Source organism: Nilaparvata lugens, chromosome 8, assembly GCF_014356525.2.
Source record: "Nilaparvata lugens isolate BPH chromosome 8, ASM1435652v1, whole genome shotgun sequence".
NCBI classification, from domain to species: domain Eukaryota; kingdom Metazoa; phylum Arthropoda; class Insecta; order Hemiptera; family Delphacidae; genus Nilaparvata; species Nilaparvata lugens.
Window position 1 is genome coordinate 46191809 of NC_052511.1, and position 21302 is coordinate 46213110.

At 35.1% G+C, this 21302-nt stretch overlaps 1 protein-coding gene across 5 annotated transcripts in view; it reads left to right on the forward strand.

The window, feature by feature from the left end:
• Positions 1-21302, forward strand: part of LOC111049257 (CLIP domain-containing serine protease 2-like) — a 37616-nt gene that overhangs the window by 3603 nt on the left and 12711 nt on the right. For all 5 annotated transcript variants that reach the window (XM_039434935.1, XM_039434932.1, XM_039434933.1 and 2 more), the window contains exons 3-7: positions 5637-5780; positions 6774-6897; positions 11190-11347; positions 14453-14551; positions 17669-17835. In XM_039434935.1, coding sequence (XP_039290869.1) covers positions 5637-5780; positions 6774-6897; positions 11190-11347; positions 14453-14551; positions 17669-17835 — 692 coding nt within the window. The remainder of the gene's footprint in view (positions 1-5636; positions 5781-6773; positions 6898-11189; positions 11348-14452; positions 14552-17668; positions 17836-21302) is intronic.

A 21302-nucleotide genomic window follows, 5' to 3' on the forward strand; every position in this document is an offset into this window, starting at 1 on the left:
ACCTGGGAGGGCGAAGTTAGGGCGCAGTCGGCCCTCTCTTACACTTAACCCTCAGACAAAATATAAAGCATAAGAAGATATCCCATGGTACAGGTAGTTTATGCTGTAAATTTCAAGCCAATTTTTTGTTAACCCAAGCCAATTACTGTCGACTACTGTCTGTTATTACTGTTTTGTTGGGGTGAGAGTGTAAGAACGGCAAAGTATGAGAGACTACCAGCGTCACATAGCTTCACCAAAAAGAACTACTTTGGACTATCGGCTTGAGTTAACATTGAAAATTGATAAATGAACGTCCTATACCATGAGATATCTTCTTATGCTAACCTCATAAATGATACAGTATCATCAAACACGATACAGTGTCAACACAATATGATACAGTATCATCTCAACTTGATACACAACACTTCAATTTGATAGAAAACTTCCAAACTTTGAATGAATTCTACAAATCATGGCATATCTTCTTCTGCTATATTTTCTCTATGGCAGAGCAGTGTATAGCTATTCTTAATGGGTTAATCTTCTTGAATTATTCTATGCTAAGTAATGATAAACTTGCGTTGGTACGTAAATACTGGTTCTTTAAATTTAAATATTTCAAACTACAAGTTTCAAATGCTCTGAAGTGGACTGTATAATAATATATCCATTCAGAAAAAACCACATACATAGAACACATAGAAAATCAGAAAAGGTACTCACCAGATCCCAAATCCAACATGTCGCGAATCAATTGCTTGCCTACTTATATTTGAGGTAAAAGTTGGACAGTTGGATAGGATAGATGAGAGGAAAAGATAGGTGAAACTATGCTAACCGATTTATCCGAAATGCGATTGTTAAAGTTGGTTCCTTACTGTTTCTCAGTTCTAAGATGAAGTTCACTGTCTGGATATATAGCACTATGACTTGACTAGTGATAAAAACAAAACTAAAATTTGAGTTCTGGCATTCACTTTTCAATAATACGAAACGTGAGTAACTTTCCATGTAAAACGAAATAGTTATTTGTGCAACTAGTGCGCAAAGTGACTGTTTGCTGCACTGAAAGAAACGTTTACGCCCGAGCCGTAGGCAAGGGCGGAATGGTTTCTTGAGTGCAGCAAACAAACTTTGTGCATGTATTTCACATTAAATTTTTCCTACAGTTACCATTGAATATGAAAAGTGAGTAATTATGGGTAAAATTGCCTGAAATCCATCAAATGTTTTTCTGTGTAATTTTATTATTAATAAATAAAATTGAATAATGTAGTAGTTTTTGAATGAAGGGGCGGCTGTGTGTTGAAAGTGGTGGCTGTTGCTGTCCTCGTTGTCCATCGTTATTATTATAACCACTGTGCACCACAACACTATACCACAGTCACTGTCATTAACTTCATTTTGATTTTGCTGCACTGGTGCTCCATATAACCCACCAACTATTTTGTGTTGCCATGTTGCAAATCTGGAGTGCAGAAAAAATTTTTCCCACACTAGAGCAGAAAAGTGATTCTTTGCGTTCTGTAATCAGTGCAGCAATGGCCACTTTTCAAGGTAACTGTGGGAAAATGTAATTTATGTACACGAATTAATGTATAGGCCGAATTTCCCATGATATTAAATAAATAAATAAATAAATAAATAAACCTTTTATTGCAACTTTTACAGTATTTACCTATTGGTACATAGTAAAAATAAAATAAAATTTTCATGGTTGCAAATCAGCTTCCGCTGAGGTTACTTCTTTGGTTGGCACCAAATGAAATATGAACATGATAAATAACATTCACTTTTGAAATTTTAGTCTTTGTATAGCCAAACACCGCCGTACACCTTCTTCATCCTCTCCCATTCCGTCCTCTCCTGTGCCACCCTCTGCCATGTTGCTCCACCGCAGACTCTCCTAAATTCCTCGTCCCATCTGTTGGTTGGTCGTCCTCTGCTTCTCTTCAGTGTTCAGTGACGATACCAGTCTATTATCTTCTTTGTCCATCTGTTGTCTTTTGTTCTCGCTATATGTCCTGCCCAGTTCCATTTTCTTTCTACTATCAACCGTCCTATGTCCTCAACCATTGTCTCTTTGGATATCCATATTTTCGTCTTTATATCTCTTTTAGTAACTCCCAACATGATCCTTAGCATTGCTCTCATACTAGTTCTCATTTTCCTGATAATTTTTCCTGTGAGAGTCCATGTTTCACAGCCATACAACATAACTGGGATTATACACATCTGAAGTAATTTTCGCTTATTTTCCATAATAACCGTGGAGCGGAAAAGGTGATTAAATCTTTTAAACATTGACCATCCCAACGCAATTCTTCTTGTGATTTCTCCCCATTGACCGTCTTTTCCAATTCTTTGCCCTAAATATATGAAGCTGTTGACATTTTCGATAATTCCTCCTTGGTTCAAATCAATTACTTCATCTGCTTGACAATTGAAACTCATAACCTTTGATTTTTCAAAATTTACTTTAAGGCCTATTTGTTTTGTATCTTCCATCATCTCATTTAACATATCCTTAACTTCACTTGCACTTCTTCCTATAAGAACAATATCATCGGCAAATTTCAAGCAGTTCAACCTCTCCCCATTGATATCTATGCCTCTATCTTGCCAGTCTAAATTTTTGAAGGTTGTTTCTAAAACGGCATTAAATATTTTTGCAGATGGAACATCACCTTGTCTTAATCCTCTTTTCACACGTATCTCTTTAATCTCTCCTCTTACTGAACATTCTAATTTCATATTCTCATATATATATTTAAAAATTTGTAAATATTCATCTTCAACACCAAGTCCAGCTAACGTATTCATAATAGCGTTGGTTGTTACACTATCGAATGCTTTTTCAAAGTCGATGAATAGTAGGACCATTTGGAAATTGTATTCCCTCGCCTTTCGTATCAATTCCAGCAGTACTAAGATATTGTCTAGTGTAGAGAAATTTTTCTTGAATCCGGTCCGATCGTTCTGTGTTGCGGCATCTAAATTTCTTCCTATTCTGTATGTTATTATTGCAATGAAGACTTTGTAAATTGTTCAGAGGAGACTTATTGGGCGATAGTTCTTTACTTCTTTTCTGTCTCCCTTTTTATACAGTAGTATTAGGTTAGCCTTCAACCATAAATCAGGAACTTTTCTATTTTTTAGACATATATTAAACAACTTGACTAGTATACTGGTTACAGCTCTTCCTCCCGCTTTTATTTCTTCATTTGTAACTCTGTCCGGTCCTCCCGCTTTTCCTTCTTTTAATTTGCTTATTACTCTCTCCACTTCACTTTCCAGGATTGGAAGGCTATTTTCTACTTGACCTGCATCCAGCTGTTCCTCTCTCCTTCCACTGCACTCTGCTGATGTGTCTGTTTCAGGCCCCTGTATACTATATAATTTTTCATAGAAGTTACAGATTGTCCTGAGAATACCTTTCACTTCTCTCTCTTCCTCGCCAGTCTCATTTTTCATCGAGATCATTATATTGGTGCCTAGCTGTTGTCTTCTCAATGTTTGTTTAATACTTCCTCTTGATTTAATTGTGTCTTCTAATTCTTCAGTTTTCTTGAGCGCTGTCCATTCTTTCCATTTTCGCCTTATTAATTTAGAAATTTCAGTGAATTCAATTCTATCCCTATCAGACGTTTTCAGTCTTCTCCTTTTTGCCAAAAGTCTGATTATCTCTCTTGGAGTTGAACGTCTTCTGTTTCCTTCTCTGTCGTTCAAGGTATCACTTGTACTTTTAATAATAGCAGATAGTTTACTTGATATGTCTTCCATATCGGAGCATTCAGTATTCATTCCATGAGCTAGATTTTCTTCCAATTTCTCTTCAAATGATTTCATTTTTAGTGCTTCTGAACTCAGTCTCGTGCGGACTTTTTTGTTGAATCTTCTTCTCTCTTCTATTTTTATAATCATCTTAATTGGTCTATGGTCACTTCCTATGTTAACATCATTCTCTACGTCCACATCTTGTACAATGAGTTTTTTGACTGTTATGAAGAAGTCAATCTCATTTTTTGTTTCTCCATCCGGACTCATCCAAGTCCACTTTCTTGTTTCATTTTTCTGGAAGAAGGAGTTCATCAAATACATATTTTTCCCTTCAACAAATTCAACAAGCCTATCTCCTCTTTCATTTCTTTCACCAAATCCGTAGTTTCCAACACATTTTTCACCGTTGTTCTTGCCAATTTTTGCATTCATATCTCCCATTATTATATTGTACCTACATATATCCTTTCCTAAGGCATCATTCAGTTCTTCATATAGTTCTTCAATTTCCTCATCAGTTGAATTTGATGTTGGTGCATAGACTTGTATTATTTTAATTCTACCCATTCCTTCTTTGAGTTTCCAAATTATTGTCGATATTCTGTGAGTATGTTGCTTGAAGCTTATGATTTTCTTTTTTGTCGCATTGTTTATTAGAAAACCTGTTCCTCCTGTTGGACCATTGCCATTCACGTACAGAACAATATTATCATCATCCAGGCTCAAACATTGTTCTCCGTCTCTCCTTACTTCCGCAAGTCCTATTATATCCCATTCTACATTTTTGACCTCTTCCACCAGCTGTTCCACTCTCCAGTTCTCCCTAAGAGATCTACAATTATATTATGTGAGTATAATGATATTATCTTGATTTTTTCTCTTCGCCGATCTTCCATCCTTTCCGAAGTCTTTATCAGTTGGTTTCCTTTCATTTTCCGTTCTTGCTATTCTAACTCCACGCCGTGGTTGCTACTGTGGTTGTGAAGGCTCTTCTCACCACCCTGCTCTCTTCCAATTCTCTTTATATATGTTTCCATTGTATTCAAGTTCTTTTTCTTCACGAGTCGTTCCGTATTTGTGTTTTGGGTGCTTGCGTCACCGTCGCCTCCTGTTGTGGGAGAGCTTCCCTCACTCCTTGGCCTTTTTTTTTCTTTTTCCTTATTATATGCTTCTTTTAAGCTATCCAGGTTGTAGAGCTCACCGTCAATCATTAATTTATCTTTTTTCATTAGGACCTGTTTACCTCGTTTCTTGTATTCCATAAGAAATGGGAATAATTCCTTTCTGATGATGCGCGTTTCCATGTCAAGGTCTTCCCTTATTTTGATGTGGTTAAACCTTTCTTCTCTTGACAACTTGTATTTCTTCCTCAAAACGTCGTTCCTAGTAAACGTTGAAGTCAACTGTGCTCTAATTGGTCCATCCTTTTCAGTAGGATTCAATTTTCTCAAGTTATCGATATCCTGATTTCTAATATCGACGCCAATGTATGAAAATATTCCTATTATTTCTTCTCGTAGTTTCCAGTAATTGCCTCTATCTTTCAGGCCAAAAATGATCAAGTTTCTATTTCTATCTGAGTTCTGTTTCCCATGATATTGAATAACACAAATGTTTGGGCAGATTCAGGACGAATTTCCTGAATCTTAAAGCCTCGACAGGGAGTGCTAGCAATACGAGAGCTGATTTCACACTGACTCTCAAACCGGCCGATGCCTAAGTGATAAATTGATGAGTAATAGTTATTATGAAATTATAGAAACTCTCCTGCCATCTTAATGGCAGTCAATGAGCGAATGAATACAATTTCAAATGGCCTCAACATGCGTGTTTAATCAATGAATGGATGTTTTTTTTACAAATTTTTATAGGAATAGACCAGCACAGAAACTTCAATTTGATAAATGATGAAAAGTGTGGAATATCAAATCCAATAGAGCGACAGATTCATCATGGTGCGAAGGCCAGTCTGGGCCAATTCCCATGGATGGTTCTTATAGAGAAACAAACCAAAGGTGAGTTATCTATAATACTACCCGTCAGGCTCGTTTCGCTTGCTATATCCGTTTAGCCAGGGGGCTCCCGCCCCTGGACCCCCGACTGGATCTTTCTAAAATGAGATCAGCGGGCTTGCTTTGCTCACCTGCATTTTTCATTCGAACATGCTTCATTCCATCAGAAAGTCAAAGTTCTGAGAAAATGCAGAAAAGCTGAGAAAAACGCTGATTTTGGGTGTATCTTTGATGAAATATTAAAGTCACCTCATCACACAATTTTAGACCCTAGCTAAACCTCTGTACCAAATTTGAACATATTTTCTGTCTATTACTACTTGATAAGAAAACTGAGAAAACTCAAAAAACCGCTAATTTTGGGCGTATCTTTGGCGTTATTTCAAATTTCTTCTAACACAACATTATTACACCCCAGCTGAGCTTCTGTACTAAATTTGAACATTTTATGTTCATTTGTTCTCGATAAAGCTGAGAAAGCGCTGGAAAAATGCAGATTTTGGGCGTATCTTTGGAAATTTTTCCAAATGTGTTCTTAGTGCGCTTCTAAAGGGCCAACTGAACATACCTACCAAATTTGAACGTTTTTGGTCTGGTAGATTTTTAGTTCTGCGAGTGAGTGGGTGAGTCAGTGAGTCAGTCAGTCAGTGAGTGAGTGCCATTTCGCTTTTATATATATATATATAGATTTATCTATCTAACTCGTGCTTTCAAAGGTGTGTACAGATTTACGCGCCGCGAACATGAGCAATTCACTTTTGATCAGCTGATGCCAAGTTTTTTATATCTGTATCTTACCATTTCTGTAAAAATTTAGATATAGTCAGCTGATTGAAAGTGAATAACTCATGTTCGCGGTGCGTATATCTGTACGCACCTTTAGACTATCATTATAAAACTGTTGTATAAATTATCAACCGCTTTTTATTATTTGTTAAATAATGTTAATTATCATTAAATACTTGGTTAAATAATAAAATTCAACCCTTTTTTCAGAGATTGATGAAACCAATCAAGAATCTTATTACCAATCGAAATGTGGAGGAACGATTCTGAACTCCAAATACATTCTGACAGCAGCTCACTGCTTTTGGTTTGACGAGCGCACAACACTGCTTGAGTGAGTTACTTTTTCACCGAGCGTAGTGAGTTCTAAGTTCTAAGGGTGGCCACTAACGACAGGACAAGTGTGTTGAGCATACACACACACACATAAACACACACACACAACAACACACACACACACACACACACACACACACACACACACTCATGTTGTTTCTGAAGCGAGAGTCTTTGAACAATAATAGCAGCTGTTCTATCAAATAAGTCGTTCCATTTAATAACAAAATAGTTATTTGTATATCTAGAGTGAAAAGTACTTCTTTTTCTCCCTGAGGGGAAAAGTTTGAAGCCCGAGGGGAAGCCGAGGGCAACAATTTCCCTGAGGGAGAAAAATCATTTTCCACTCTTGATGTACACAACATTTTTCCTCCACCTACATTTTTCATAGAAACTGAAAATCAAATAATTTAAATAACTCACGTTATTGGTGACAATGTTTTCTTTTACAACATAACCTGAAACTGAAAACAAAAAACCAGTCGTCTGGTTGGCACTGCGCTATCTATCGGCAAAAGTTGTAACAATTATCAGTTGGCCGACTATCAACAATGGCTGACTCCAGTTTGCGCATTTCAGTTTTGAATCGCAGATGAAAAATATTTGTTGGCTGGTATTTTATATAGAATAAATATTTAAAAAATATGTATAAATTTTTATCATCTACCAATATTAAGTATGTAATATCATACGAACATATATTTCATGAGTTGATCAAATTTCTGGTTGAGGTATTGAATTCAGTTTACTCAATGACAGACACCTCTATTATGTTTCCTCATCTAAGCTTAGACCTTCTAACCTATTTCAAATGTAAGTTTTAAAAATAGAGATGCTTCCCATGTTATGTAAATAGAGTTAATTTCACGCTCTAAGGAGTTTTTCTGTTTTTTCGTCCCTAGAGCAAAAATGTGACACTATAGTATTATCATAGAGAAACAATAGCGTAAGTAGATATCCCATGGTATAGGGAGTTAAAGTCGCAACTTTTACTGTTATCTCAAGCCGATAGTCCACGTAGTTCTTTCCCTTGAAGCTGTGTGACACTGGTAGTCTCTCATATTGTGCCGCTCATACACTCTCACCCCAACAAAACGGTGGAAATCGACAATAATCGACAGTAATCGGCTTGAGATAACAGTAAAAGTTACGACATAAACTCCCTATACCATGGGATATCTACTTACGCTATTGTTTCTCTATGGTATCATGGTCCAGGGAGTAAAGTAAGCAATCTAGACAATAGGTGGAGGAAAACTATTTCGGACATTGAAAATGTTATCTAAATTTGGGAGAGAAATGGTAGAAGGAGTATCCTTGATTTTTCTCTCCCAATCAGTGCTTCTTTGTAAAAACTATAAATGAATAAACAAAAAATAAAATAAAACACATTTTCGTCCCACTTGGATGTAATGAGCTGGTTTACGTGCGTCATATGGAGGCCGAAAATGATTGTTTTCTGACCAGGCCGGTAACATTTTTACGGCCCTAGGGCTGTAAAATAACCTTGAAGTCAGCTGATTCTGATTTGATGTGAACGTGTTTACAAAATAGTTTATGAAACGAAATCAGTTTATGCTTCTAGAATTGAATAAAGTATTTTGCAATAAGATACTATCATTTTATTTAATAAGTTTATGAAATGAAATCAGTTTATGCTTCTAGAATTGAATAAAGTATTTTGCAATAGGATACTATCATTTTATTTGGATGAATGAAATACAAATAAGATATTATAAACTATTCAAATTCAATTTTCAGAGTATAATAGAATCTAACCTCAAACCTCATAGTACACCGTTTATCACGAAACATGGTGAATAATTTTGGAACTACTTGGGCAATATCCATGGTGCTGAACGTTTTTACAAATAATTTATGAAACGGAATCAGTTTATGCTTCTAGAATTGAATAAAGTTTTTTGCAATAATATACTATCATTTTATTTGGATGAATGAAATGCAAATAAAATCATTTTAATAACTTACGTATTGGTGACAATGTTTCCTAACAACATAACCTAAAATCTAAAACCTAAACAGCGGCCGTCTGATTGGCACTGCCGATTGCGCTATCTAGCAAAAGTTGTCACAATTATATCAGCTGGGTGTCTACCAAAAATGGCTGACTCCAGATCACGCGGTTCAGATTTGAATTGCAGATCAAAAATATTTGTTGGCTGGTATTTTGAATAGAATAAGATATTTTAAAAATTGTATAAATTTTTATCGTCTACTAATATCAAGTATGTAATATCATATGAACATATATTTCATGAGTTCAAATTTCTGGTTGAGGTATTGAATTCAGTTTACTCAATGACAGACACCTCTATTATGTTTCCTCATCTGAGCTTAGACCTTCCACCCTATTTCAAATGTAAGTTTTAAAAATAGAGATGCTTCCCATGTTATTTAAATGGAGTTTATTTTACGCTCTAGGGAGCTTTTCTGTTTTTTCGTCCCTAGAGCAAAAAAGTGACACTATAGTATTATCATAGAGAAACAATAGCGTAAGTAGATATCCCATGGTATAGGGAGTTAATGTCGCAACTTTTACTGTTATCTCAAGCCGATAGTCCACGTAGTTCTTTCCCTTGAAGCTGTGTGACACTGGTAGTCTCTCATATTGTGCCATTCATACACTCTCATCCCAACAAAACAGTGGAAATCGACAATAATCGACAGTAATCGGCTTGAGATAACAGTAAAAGTTACGACATAAACTCCCTATACCATGGGATATCTACTTACGCTATTGTTTCTCTATGGTATTATGTTCCAGGGAGTAAAGTAAGCAATCTAGACAATAGGTGGAGGAAAACTATTTAGGACATTTAAAATGTTATCTAAATTTGGGAGAGAAATGGTAGAAGGAGTATCCTTGATTTTTCTCTCCCAATCAGTGCTTCTTTGTAAAAACTATAAATGAATAAACAAAAAATAAAATAAAACACATTTTCGCCCCACTTGTATGTAATGAGCTGGTTTACGTGCGTCATATGGAGGCCGAAAATGATTGTTTTCTGACCAGGCCGGTAACATTTTTACGGCCCTAGGGCTGTAAAATAACCTTGAAGTCAGCTGATTCTGATTTGATGTGAACGTGTTTACAAAATAGTTTATGAAACGAAATCAGTTTATGCTTCTAGAATTGAATAAAGTATTTTGCAATAGGATACTATCATTTTTTTTGGATGAATGAAATACAAATAAGATATTATAAACTATTCAAATTCAATTTTCAGAGTATAATAGAATCTAACCTCAAACCTCATAGTACATCGTTTATCACGAAACATGGTGAATAATTTTGGAACTACTTGGGCAATATCCATGGTGCTGAACGTTTTTACAAATAATTTATGAAACGGAATCAGTTTATGCTTCTAGAATTGAATAAAGTTTTTTGCAATAATATACTATCATTTTATTTGGATGAATGAAATGCAGATAAGATATATATTATAAACTATTCAAATATGATTTTCGGAGTAGGATAGAATTTCCAACCTAAACTTCCCAAGTCGATGACAACAAGCATTGTTGACGTTGACATTCAGATTGGTCAAATTTCAAGTGTGCTAAAACAGCTGATAAAAAAACTTTCCATTATTTGTGTTTATTATACAATAATTAAAAAATTTATAATAATATCATCTTATTGTCATATGGAAGAATAAAAAAGTATAAACTCAACCTCCCACATAATTGAACATAATCTTTTAGGTTATTTAGACAAATCAGAATAAAAAATAAAAATACTTAGACAATTTCCTGTTAGTCAGATTACCTCAGATTTGCTATAGTGAGGTCCACGTTATAATGACAGTATTTGATCAACTTTGGTTTTGATATCCTTGTCTATCATTCGACAAAGCCGGTGGTACTATCCATTTCTAGGTCCACAACGATGCCAATTATGTTTTTGACAGTGTAGAAATATAATTAATCAATTCAGAGAATCGGCATCGCTATTTTTCTATCGTTATCAACTGTCATTATAACGTGGACCTCACTATAGAGCTATGACCTTCCTTTTGCTTTTGACTTTTGCTTTCGGAAGTGCTTAATGAACAATAAATTATTCTCATATATATATTGTATATTTTTCTGTGTGGCGAAAAATAGCGTTCGCACTACGGGCAAAAAATGTTTTTCCGGCTCTCAATCATTTCTAGTCCTCGGCCTACGGTCTTGGACTTAAAAACCGATTTCGAGCCGGAAAAGTCTCATTTTCGACCCTAGGTGCGAAATATACTATTGTAGTGAAGTGATTTGTTTTTTCAGTGCTGATTTTATAGTGCCAGACTGTACAAGGCCTGGAGATGTAGGCAGAGTTATTCACAAGCACGAAGAGGTAATTCTACATCCTGGATATGACATCACTACCGATTTCATAAATGATATTGCTCTCATTAGAGTCAAGGGTCGAATCATATTTAACGGTAAATATCACTCTCTTTAATCAAATTTTGCACATTGGGGCACTCTCAAATTGAATTTTACACATTAGGGCCCGGTTGCACAAAAGCCGGTTGAATTGTAAGCGTGATTAATTCCACGAGAACCAATCAGAGAAGGCCTTTTTGAAAAGACGGCTTCTCTGATTGGTTCTCGTTGAATTAACCACGGTTAAAATTTAACCGGCTTTTGTGCAAACGACACTTGGATTGATATCTTTGATGCTGTTTTCCATACAGAAAAATAACAAATAGTTATTCACACAAACATTCACAGAAAAATAAGAAATAGTTATTTGTTTATCTAGAGTGAAAAGTACCGTTTTTTCTCCCTGAGGCTAAAAGTTTGAAGCCCAAGGCAAAGCTGAGGGCAACAATTTCCCTGAGGGAGAAAAAGCATTTTTCACTCGTGATGTACACAACAATTTTTTCCATCTACATTTTTCATCATATAATCACTTTTTTGTTATTAAATAGAACGACTATAGTGAGGTCCACGTTATAATGGCAGTGGACAAAGATAGGAGAAAAACGTTGCCGATCCTCTGTCTTGTCAATGCCTTCTATAGACGGTGGCTGATTCAGGTTTATTGATGTAATATCAATTGTTCATTCTCGTTGGAAATAATCAATTGTATTCCATCAAGCAATAAATTATTTTTTTCAAGAAAGAGGAGATGGGGAAGGAGAAGAAGAATGTGGAAAAGGAGGAGAAGTAGTTGAAGAAGAGGTTGTGATGAAGAAGGAGTAAAAGATGTGGAGAAGGAGAAAGAGAAAAGAGACACCAAGGGAATAGGTCTGGTGGAGGTTGGAGTAAATACCTGAAGAAGGTAGAGTTGGAGAATCAAGAATGTTGAAGAAAAAGAAGAAGATGTGGAAGAAAGAAGAATAATGTTCAATAGAAGAAGGAAATAAATAGATAAAAACGAGAAGAAACAGATCAAGAGGGGGATTAAAAATGAAAAAGGAGAAGAGGGAAGAAGAAAATGAAGTCGAAAATATATAGAGGTGTGGAAGAAGATAATCCTATAGTGAAGTCCACGTTATAATGACAGTGAAGAAAGATAGAAGAACAACGTTGCCGATCCTCTGTCTTGTCAATGCCTTCTATAGACGGTATCTGATTCAGGTTTATTGATGTAATATTAACTGTTCATCCTCTTTTAATAGTTATTTGTGCAACTAGTGCGCAAAGTGACAGTTTGCTGCATCGAAAGAAACGTTTACGGAATGGTTTCTTGAGTGCAGCAGAGGAACTTTGCGCACGTATTTCACATTAAATTTTTCCTACAGTTACCATTGAATATGAAAAGTGTGTAATTATGGGTAAAATTGCCTGAATAATGTAGTAGTGTTTGAATGGCGGGGGCAGCTGTGTGGTGTGTGCTGTGGTGGCACTGTGCTGTCGTTGTCCTCCATTATAATATCTACTTAATAATTAGCGCGTTGTGCTTGGTTGCACCTCTGCTCACTATAGCAGCCACAGCAGTCACTGTTACCAACTTCATTTTGATTTTGCTGCACTGGTGCTCCATATAACCTACTAACTATTTTGCGTTGTCATGCTGCAAATCTGGAGTACGCAAAGTACTCACTTTGCGCACTAGTGCGGAAAAGTGATTCTTTGCAGCCTGCAATCAGTGCACAAATGGTCACTTTTCAGGGTATCTGTAGGAAAAATATATTTTAATCAATTATATATCAATTATATTTAATCAGGCAAAAATTACATTTTTCAATAATTTAATAATGAATTTTCATAGCTTAGATGAAATATGTTGTTAATTTATTATCAATTCTACATTGTTAAAAGACGGTCTGGCAACAAAGCAATGCGAGAAAGAGATAGCGCTATCCGCTTTGTTGAATGTTAGACAAGGGTAGCAATACCATTGCTAATCAAACACTACCATTTTAAAGTGGACCCCACTGTAGGAGTCAAGTTTCAATCAGTGAGTAGTTGAGACGTGATGATGCGTCATTCGTGAATTTCCTATCCCGTACTTGTATAAGCCAGTTCTTTCCTTTATTATATTATAGACTAGCAGGTAACCCGTGCTCCGTAAGGATCTATTTTGAAACTTGACAAACTGAAAACTAGACATAATAAAATTTTGAAGAATTGAAAATAGGCCTATAACCATCCTCGGTCAATTAAGGATCTATATGCAAAATTTCAATTTAATCAGTCCAGTAGTTCAGACATGATGATGTGTCAAACATAATTTTTCTTTACCGTAGGTGTATATAGGTGCGTACAGATTTACGCGCCGCGAACATGAACGCGTAAATCTATACGCACCTTAAGGCATTTATTTACTTTATTATATTATTTACTAGCCGTCAGGCTCGCTTCGCTCGCCATATCCGTCTAGCCAGGGGGCTCCGCCCCCTGGACCCCCGACTGGATCGTCCAAGAATGAGATCAGCAGGCTCGCTTCGCTCGCCTGTATTTTTCATTTGACCATTTTTATCATATGTTAGGACGATCCAGTCGGGGGTCCAGAATAAACGTCTGGCTAAACGGATATGGCGAACGAAGCGAACCTGACGGCTTGTGATATAATATTCCCAGGAATAGCTCTGATTGAAGTAGCAGTGCCCAATCAATTTTTCCGCGATAAATGCATTTCAATCTTCAACTTGGTGCCAACCTAACAGAGTCAACTCAACTTAATGCCAACCTGACAAAATTATTAATTTAGTTACCAGTTAACAACTGTTTCGAAGAGGTACTCTATCTAGATTATAGTTCTATAGTAACATATGATATGGACATTTCAATTATAATTGAGAGATTGGGAGATGAAGAATATACATGCTAAAAGACAAACTTTAAACCCTTAAAAACAATCCTTAGAGTTACAATATTGCCAAAAGATTTCTTAGTGCGCCTCTAAAGGGCAAACTGAACATACCTACCAAATTTGAACGTTTTTGGTCCGGTAGATTTTTAGTTCTGCGAGAGAGTGAGTGAGTGACTGAGTGAGTGAGTGAGTCAGTCAGTGAGTGAGTGAGTGAGTCAGTCAGTCAGTGAGTGAGTGCCATTTCGCTTTTATATATATAGATAACATTTGTTTTTTGTTCCAGATATGGTGGCACCAATTTGTCTGGAGCATGGAAGGCTGCTGGAAGAGAATTATGCAGGTGTTCTGGGATCAGTTGCTGGGTTTGGATACATAGAATTCAGTGAGTTAATAGTAGCCTATTTTAATATTTGAAACCTTCTTCTAATTCGATTATTCTAAAGATTATTCTGAATATTTCCAACCCTCTAATCATTTGAATATTTTTAACCTTCTTCTCAACCTTCCCTATATCCTCATATCGTATTATCATCATCATCATCATCATCATCATCATCATCATCATTATCCTTCTCCTCCTCCTCATACTCACTCTTCTTCTTCCTCTCCCTCATCTTCATCCTTCCCTTCTTCTTCTCCTCCTCCTCCTCCTCCAATTCTTCCTCCTCCTCGTCCTCCACCTCTTAATCTTACTTCTTCTTCTCATTCCCCTCTTCTCTCTCCTTTTTCTTCTGCTTCTCAGCCTCCTCTTTCTCCTCCTCATCCTCCTCCTCCTCCTCCTCCTCCTCCTACTCCTTATCTTCGTCTTTCCACTCCCTGTCTTACAGAGGCTCAACTGTATTATGTTTACTCACTGTATTATGTTTGTATTATGTTTATAGGATGTTCATAGATATTTATGATTATTTATAATAATTATGAAATTATCATTTCATGATATAGTATAGTACAAAGACCTTAAAGATGAATAGACTCACATGCAGCGCTAGCGTCGTACTTGGAATTGAAATCGACCATTGAGGGGGCAACCTATAAGATTATTACATACCAATGCCTTTGTAATCTATAGTATTACAAATATATAGATATAATGGCCCATATGAATAAAACCAGAGCAAATGCTCATGAGCAAAAGCATTGAGTATAAGGTTTAGCTCATGAGCAGAAGGTAGAAGCAAAAGCATTTGCTCATTTTGATATGAATAAGCTTTACCTTAAATCTTACCTTATGCTCCTGAACTCTGGAGCAAATGCTCAAGTATTTTAAAGATTTTTCATCAGCTGATTCGCTTTTGTAGCCTTAATTTGTATTTATAGCTCAGGGAAGCGCTAAATATGCAAACAGGGGGCACCGCTTGTGTTTGCGTCGTCTGCTCTGTTTTCTATTTTTTATGAATACAGTTTTAGGTTAGTTGAGTTTAGAATTTTGAAATAATAGCGTGAAAAAATGTCATCTCTAAAATAATCTGATTCAGCATATTCTTATAATATTAATAGCCTTCTTATAATCGTCTACACTCTCATATTCTTAAATGCCTATTTTCTATTTTGTGATGGCTATTTTTATAATAGGTAGCATTTGTAATTATTCTTTTGTAGGAATAATGGTGATATATATCATGGTTGAATCTAAAAAGAGTTTTATAGTTCTACACTATTGGTTGTGATAGTATCTGGTATAGTTTCCTCTTCCTCATACGAATTAGTTGAGCCATTTTACTATGAGCAAAAGCTGATAAGCTGCTCTAGACTAGACTCACCTTTTTTGAAGCATTTGCTTCAAAAGTTGAGCAAATACTTTAGTTTATTCATACAATTTTGAGCAAAAGCTTTTACTTTTGAGCAAATGCTCAAACTTTTTTTTTGATGAGCATGAGCAAAAGGTTTTGCTCACGTTTATTCATAGAAAATGAAGCAAATGCTCCATATTTTAGAAGTATGAGCAAATGCTCAACTTTATTCATATGGGCCATTGTCTCGTGCTAAAATACCTCAATGGCGGCGTTCAATTTCAAGTAAGAGCTATCATTGGGAAGGCATAGGCATTGTGGGTCTATATCTCTTTAAGGTCTTTGGTATAGTATTATATTCTATACTATACTATGATGAAGGAAGAAATTGACATATGCATTTTCTGAATTGGAAATTCACGAATGAACCATCATCACGTCTGAACTACTCAACTGATTTACTTGAAATTTAGTATAACGATTTTCAATTACCAAGGATCGTTATAGGCTTTTTCCAAATTCTTCAAGATTCTAGTACCGGTAGGACAAGTTTCAGTTTGTAAAGTTTTTACTTAGACCCTTGCAGATCACTGTTAACTTAGTAGTCTTGAATAATTTGATGTCTGCCAATAACCTTCCTTGGTAAATTAAGAATCTTTATGCGAAATTGATAAGTCCAGTAGTTGAGACGTGATGATGCGTCATTCGTGAATTTCCTATCCCCGACATACATAACTGTTCTAGTTGATTCAGTTGAATCACAATTTACTCTTAAAAGCTGTTATTTGTTTTCTTCAAGATCAAAAACTCACTTATGTTAATAAACTCAGTTCACGTTTGAATTTGTATCCCATATGATTATTTATCCAGTTTCGTGATATTCTTTCCATCTGATAAAAATATTTCTCAACCATTTTAAAATTAATTTGTTTCAAACAAGAATATTATAACTTCTTCGGCATTATTCGGTTCATTTAATCATTTTTTATTATTGAATGAAAAAGACTAAGAAATTGTCAAAGAACCACTGAATTATTGATAATTAGAAAGACCGGTTTCGGTTATTACACCATTGTCAATCTCTGATAAACTAAAACTAAATACAAGAGCAGCAGAATTTATACTCTTGTATTTAGTTTTAGTTTATCAGAGATTGACAATGGTGTAATAACCGAAACCGGTCTTTCTAATTATCAATAAATCAGTATTTTTTTTGACAATTTCTTAGTCTTTTTCATTCAATATGAATAATTACCACAATATCAACTTCTCAACTACATTTTTTATTATATTTTCAATCACCTATTGAATTTGTTTTTCAAATGTGAGAATATTGATACTGATGGACACGCATCATAAAAAATATTGAAACCCTACCTTATCAAAATAGACACGGCCAGACATCTGTGTAATGCATGCAATGAATAATCCACTTGTTAGCTGATTGATTATGAATAATTCTATAGTCTGATTGATCCTATCTTCAAAGTAGATGATATATATAGTGATATCAGAGTATGGAGGAGTTCCTTTTCTTTTCATATTATCCTTGAAACGCAAAATTCCAAAAAAAACTTATGTATATATCGAAGCGCAGTTGAAAAGGAATATTCCTGCCAAATCTCATCGAATTCTATCAACGCGTTTGGCCGTAATCGCGTTACATAGACTGCAGACAGACAAAATCAAATCGAGTTGAAACATAGACCTCACTACGTTCGGTCAATTACAGATAATGTATTATTTATCATATTTTTGTGTATTTTCAGAGGATACATTCTCAGATCTACCGGGTAGAAATAATCCGGTGTGCACTCAAGACCTACACTACCTGCCCAATTACCCTATCTTGGATGACGAGAAATGCTGGGATGAAATACAGACCTGCTGTCGGGACTTAGTCGAGAACTTGAATCGATCTATACTACCCTCACAGGTATTCAAAATGTATTCAAATGTATCTATAATAATATATTATGTATTTGTATGAAAATTGCCCAACCAAATCACCCAACTTATCTTATAGTGAGGTCCACGTTATAATGGCAGAGTTTGATTAACATTGGTGTTGCTATCCTTGTCTTTCATTCGACTAAGCAGATAGCGAAATCCTCTTCCATCTTCGTAACGTTGCCAGATTGTTCTCCAACAATGTATAAACATGATCAATCAACAAAACATTTTCAATATTAATTATAAAAAATATTATTTATACATTGAAAAAAGAATTTTGTTTGGCGAATAAAATATAATTGGTTATTTTGATAAAAAATTAACAGTCAATATCACATCGGATATACCGCTATCAGCTGTCTTATAGAGAGGGCAGTGGTGATGCAGAGAATCGTCAACGCTGTTCTTCTATCTTTCTGCAATGTTTTTATAACGTAGGCATATAACTATGGGTAAGGGAAGTATTGCTTTCCAAAAAAATTGAGGTACCCAAATTTTAAGTTTTCTATACGTTTCAAGGTCCCCCGAGTCCAAAAACATGATTTTTGGGTGTTGGTCTGTGTGTGTATATGTGTGTATGTCTGTGAACACTATAACTCCATTCCTAATTAAACAATTGACTTGAAATTTTAAACTTAAGATAACTTTTACCATGAGGATCCGACTATAAGAAATTCAATTCAAGATGGCGGGAAAAATGGCGGATAATTACTAAGAAACCATGTTTTTCACGTTTTTTTCGAAAACGGCTATAACGATTTTCTTCAAATCTATACCATGGATAGCTATTTTTAAGCCCTATCAAATGACATGAGTCTCATTTCTGGGAAAATTTCAGGAGCTCCGTAATATTCTAGAGAAAAATGGCGGATAATGACTAAAAAACCATGTTTTTCACGATTTTCTCAAAAATGACTTGACCGATTCATTTCAAATTCATACCCTGTATAGTTATTTATCAGCTCTATCAACTGGCGTGAGTCTTTTTCCTGGGAAACTGAAGGGGTCCACCCCATCCTTGAGAAATGGACTTTGTGAACTCTTTCTCGTGCATGAAGTAGGTAGGTAGAGCAGTTTATAAAAAGAACACTTGGTCGAAATATTTCATCTGAAGAACAGCTGTTTTGACGACTTTCAAAAAAATCATCGAATTTCACAATTTACACAAAGGAAAAGGTAATCTGAATATCAGGAAATTGTCCAAGTATTTTTATTTTTTATTCTGATTTGTCTAAATAACCTAAAAGATTATGTTCAATTATGTAAGAGGTTGAGTTTATACTTTTTATTCTCCCAAATAACAATAGGATGATATTATTATAAATGTTTTGATTCTTGAATAATAAACACAAATAATAAAAAGTTTTTTGATCAGCTGTTTAGCACACTTGAAATTTGGCCAATCTGAATGTCAACGTCAACAATGCTTGTTGACGTTGACTTCGGAAGTTTAGGTTACAAGTTTCTATCCTACTATGAAAATCGAATTTGAATAATTTATAATATTATATATATATATATATATATATTATATATATATATATATATATAATATATATATATATATATATATATTATATATATATATATTATCTGAATTTTATTCATCCAAATAAAATGATAGTATCTTATTGCAGAATACTTATTCAATTCTAGAAGCATCAACTAATTCCGTTTCATAAACCATTTTGTAAACACGCGTTCACATCAAATCAGAATCAGCTGACTTCAAGGTTATTTTACAGCCCTAGGGCCGTAAAACTTTTACCGGCCTGGTCAGAAAACAATCACTTTCGGCCTCCATATGACGCACGTAAACCAGCTCATTACATCCAAGTGGGGCGAAATAATATATTACGTATTTGTATGAAAATTGCCCAACCAAATCACCCAACCTATCTTATAGTGAGGTCCACGTTATAATGGCAGAGTTTGATTAACATTGGTGTTGCTATCCTTGTCTTCATTCGACAAAGCAGATAGCGAATCCTCTCCATCTTCGTAACGTTGCCAGATTGTTCTCCAACAATGTATAAACATGATCAATCAACAAAACATTTTCAATATCAATTATAAAAAATATTATTAATTTTATACATTGAAAAAAGAATTTTGTTGGCGAGAAAAATATAATTGGTTATTTTAATCAAGAATGAACAGTCAATATTAGACTACATCGGATATACCGCTATCAGCTGTCTTATTGAGAGTGCAGTGGTGATGCAGAGAATCGTCAACGCTGTTCTTCTATCTTTCAGCAATGTTTTTATAACGTAGGCATATAACTATGGGTAAGGGAAGTATTGCTTTCCAAAAAAATTGAGGTACCCCAATTTTAAGTTTTCTATACGTTTCAAGGTCCCCCGAGTCCAAAAACATGATTTTTGGGTGTTGGTCTGTGTGTGTGTATATGTGGGTATGTCTGTGAACACTATAACTCCATTCCTAATTAAACAATTGACTTGAAATTTTAAACTTAAGATAACTTTTACCATGAGGATCCGACAATAAGAAATTCAATTCATGATGGCGGAAAAAATGGCAGATAATTACTAAAAAACCATGTTTTTCACGTTTTTTTTCGAAAACGGCTATAACGATTTTCTTCAAATTTATACCATGGATAGCTATTTTTAAGCCCTATCAAATGACATGAGTCTCATTTCTGGGAAAATTTCAGGAGCTCCGTAATATTCTTGAGAAAAATGGCGGATAATGACTAAAAAACCATGTTTTTCACGATTTTCTCAAAAATGACTTGACCGATTAATTTCAAATTCATACCCTGTATAGTTATTTATCAGCCCTATCAACTGGCGTGAGTCTTTTTCCTGGGAAACTGAAGGGGTCCATCCCATCCTTGAGAAATGGACTTTGTGAACTATTTCTCGTGCATGAAGTAGGTAGGTAGAGCGGTTTATAAAAAGAACACTTGGTCGAGATATTTCATCTGAAGAACAGCTGTTTTGACGACTTTCAAAAAAATCATCGAATTTCACAATTTACACAAAGGAAAAAGTAGTCTGAAAACAATTATATATACACATTATACAGTAGTCTGATTGTAGTTTCAAATATGTTGCCGCCAATCGTCATTATGTTATTCCCCTGAATTATTCTCGTTTAAGAATGAGGCTTACAGTTCAATGGGCAAGGAAAGTTGTGTGAGTGTACCACACCAGATTTTTCTACTTGGTTCTAATTTCATGGAGAAAAGAAATAATTTGAATTTATATCCGCTCTAACTACAGCTTCTAAGCTAAGACTAGTGACTAATCAAGATACGTTAAGTGAGGTCCACGTTATAAAGGCAGTATTTAATCAAGAATTAGTGTTGCTATCCATGTCCAAAATTCGACAAAGCATTGCATATAACTTGTCGATATTTTTTCTACACTCTTATCATAATGTAGAGCTCACTGTAGGATACTATTCTACTTTCCTTGCCGA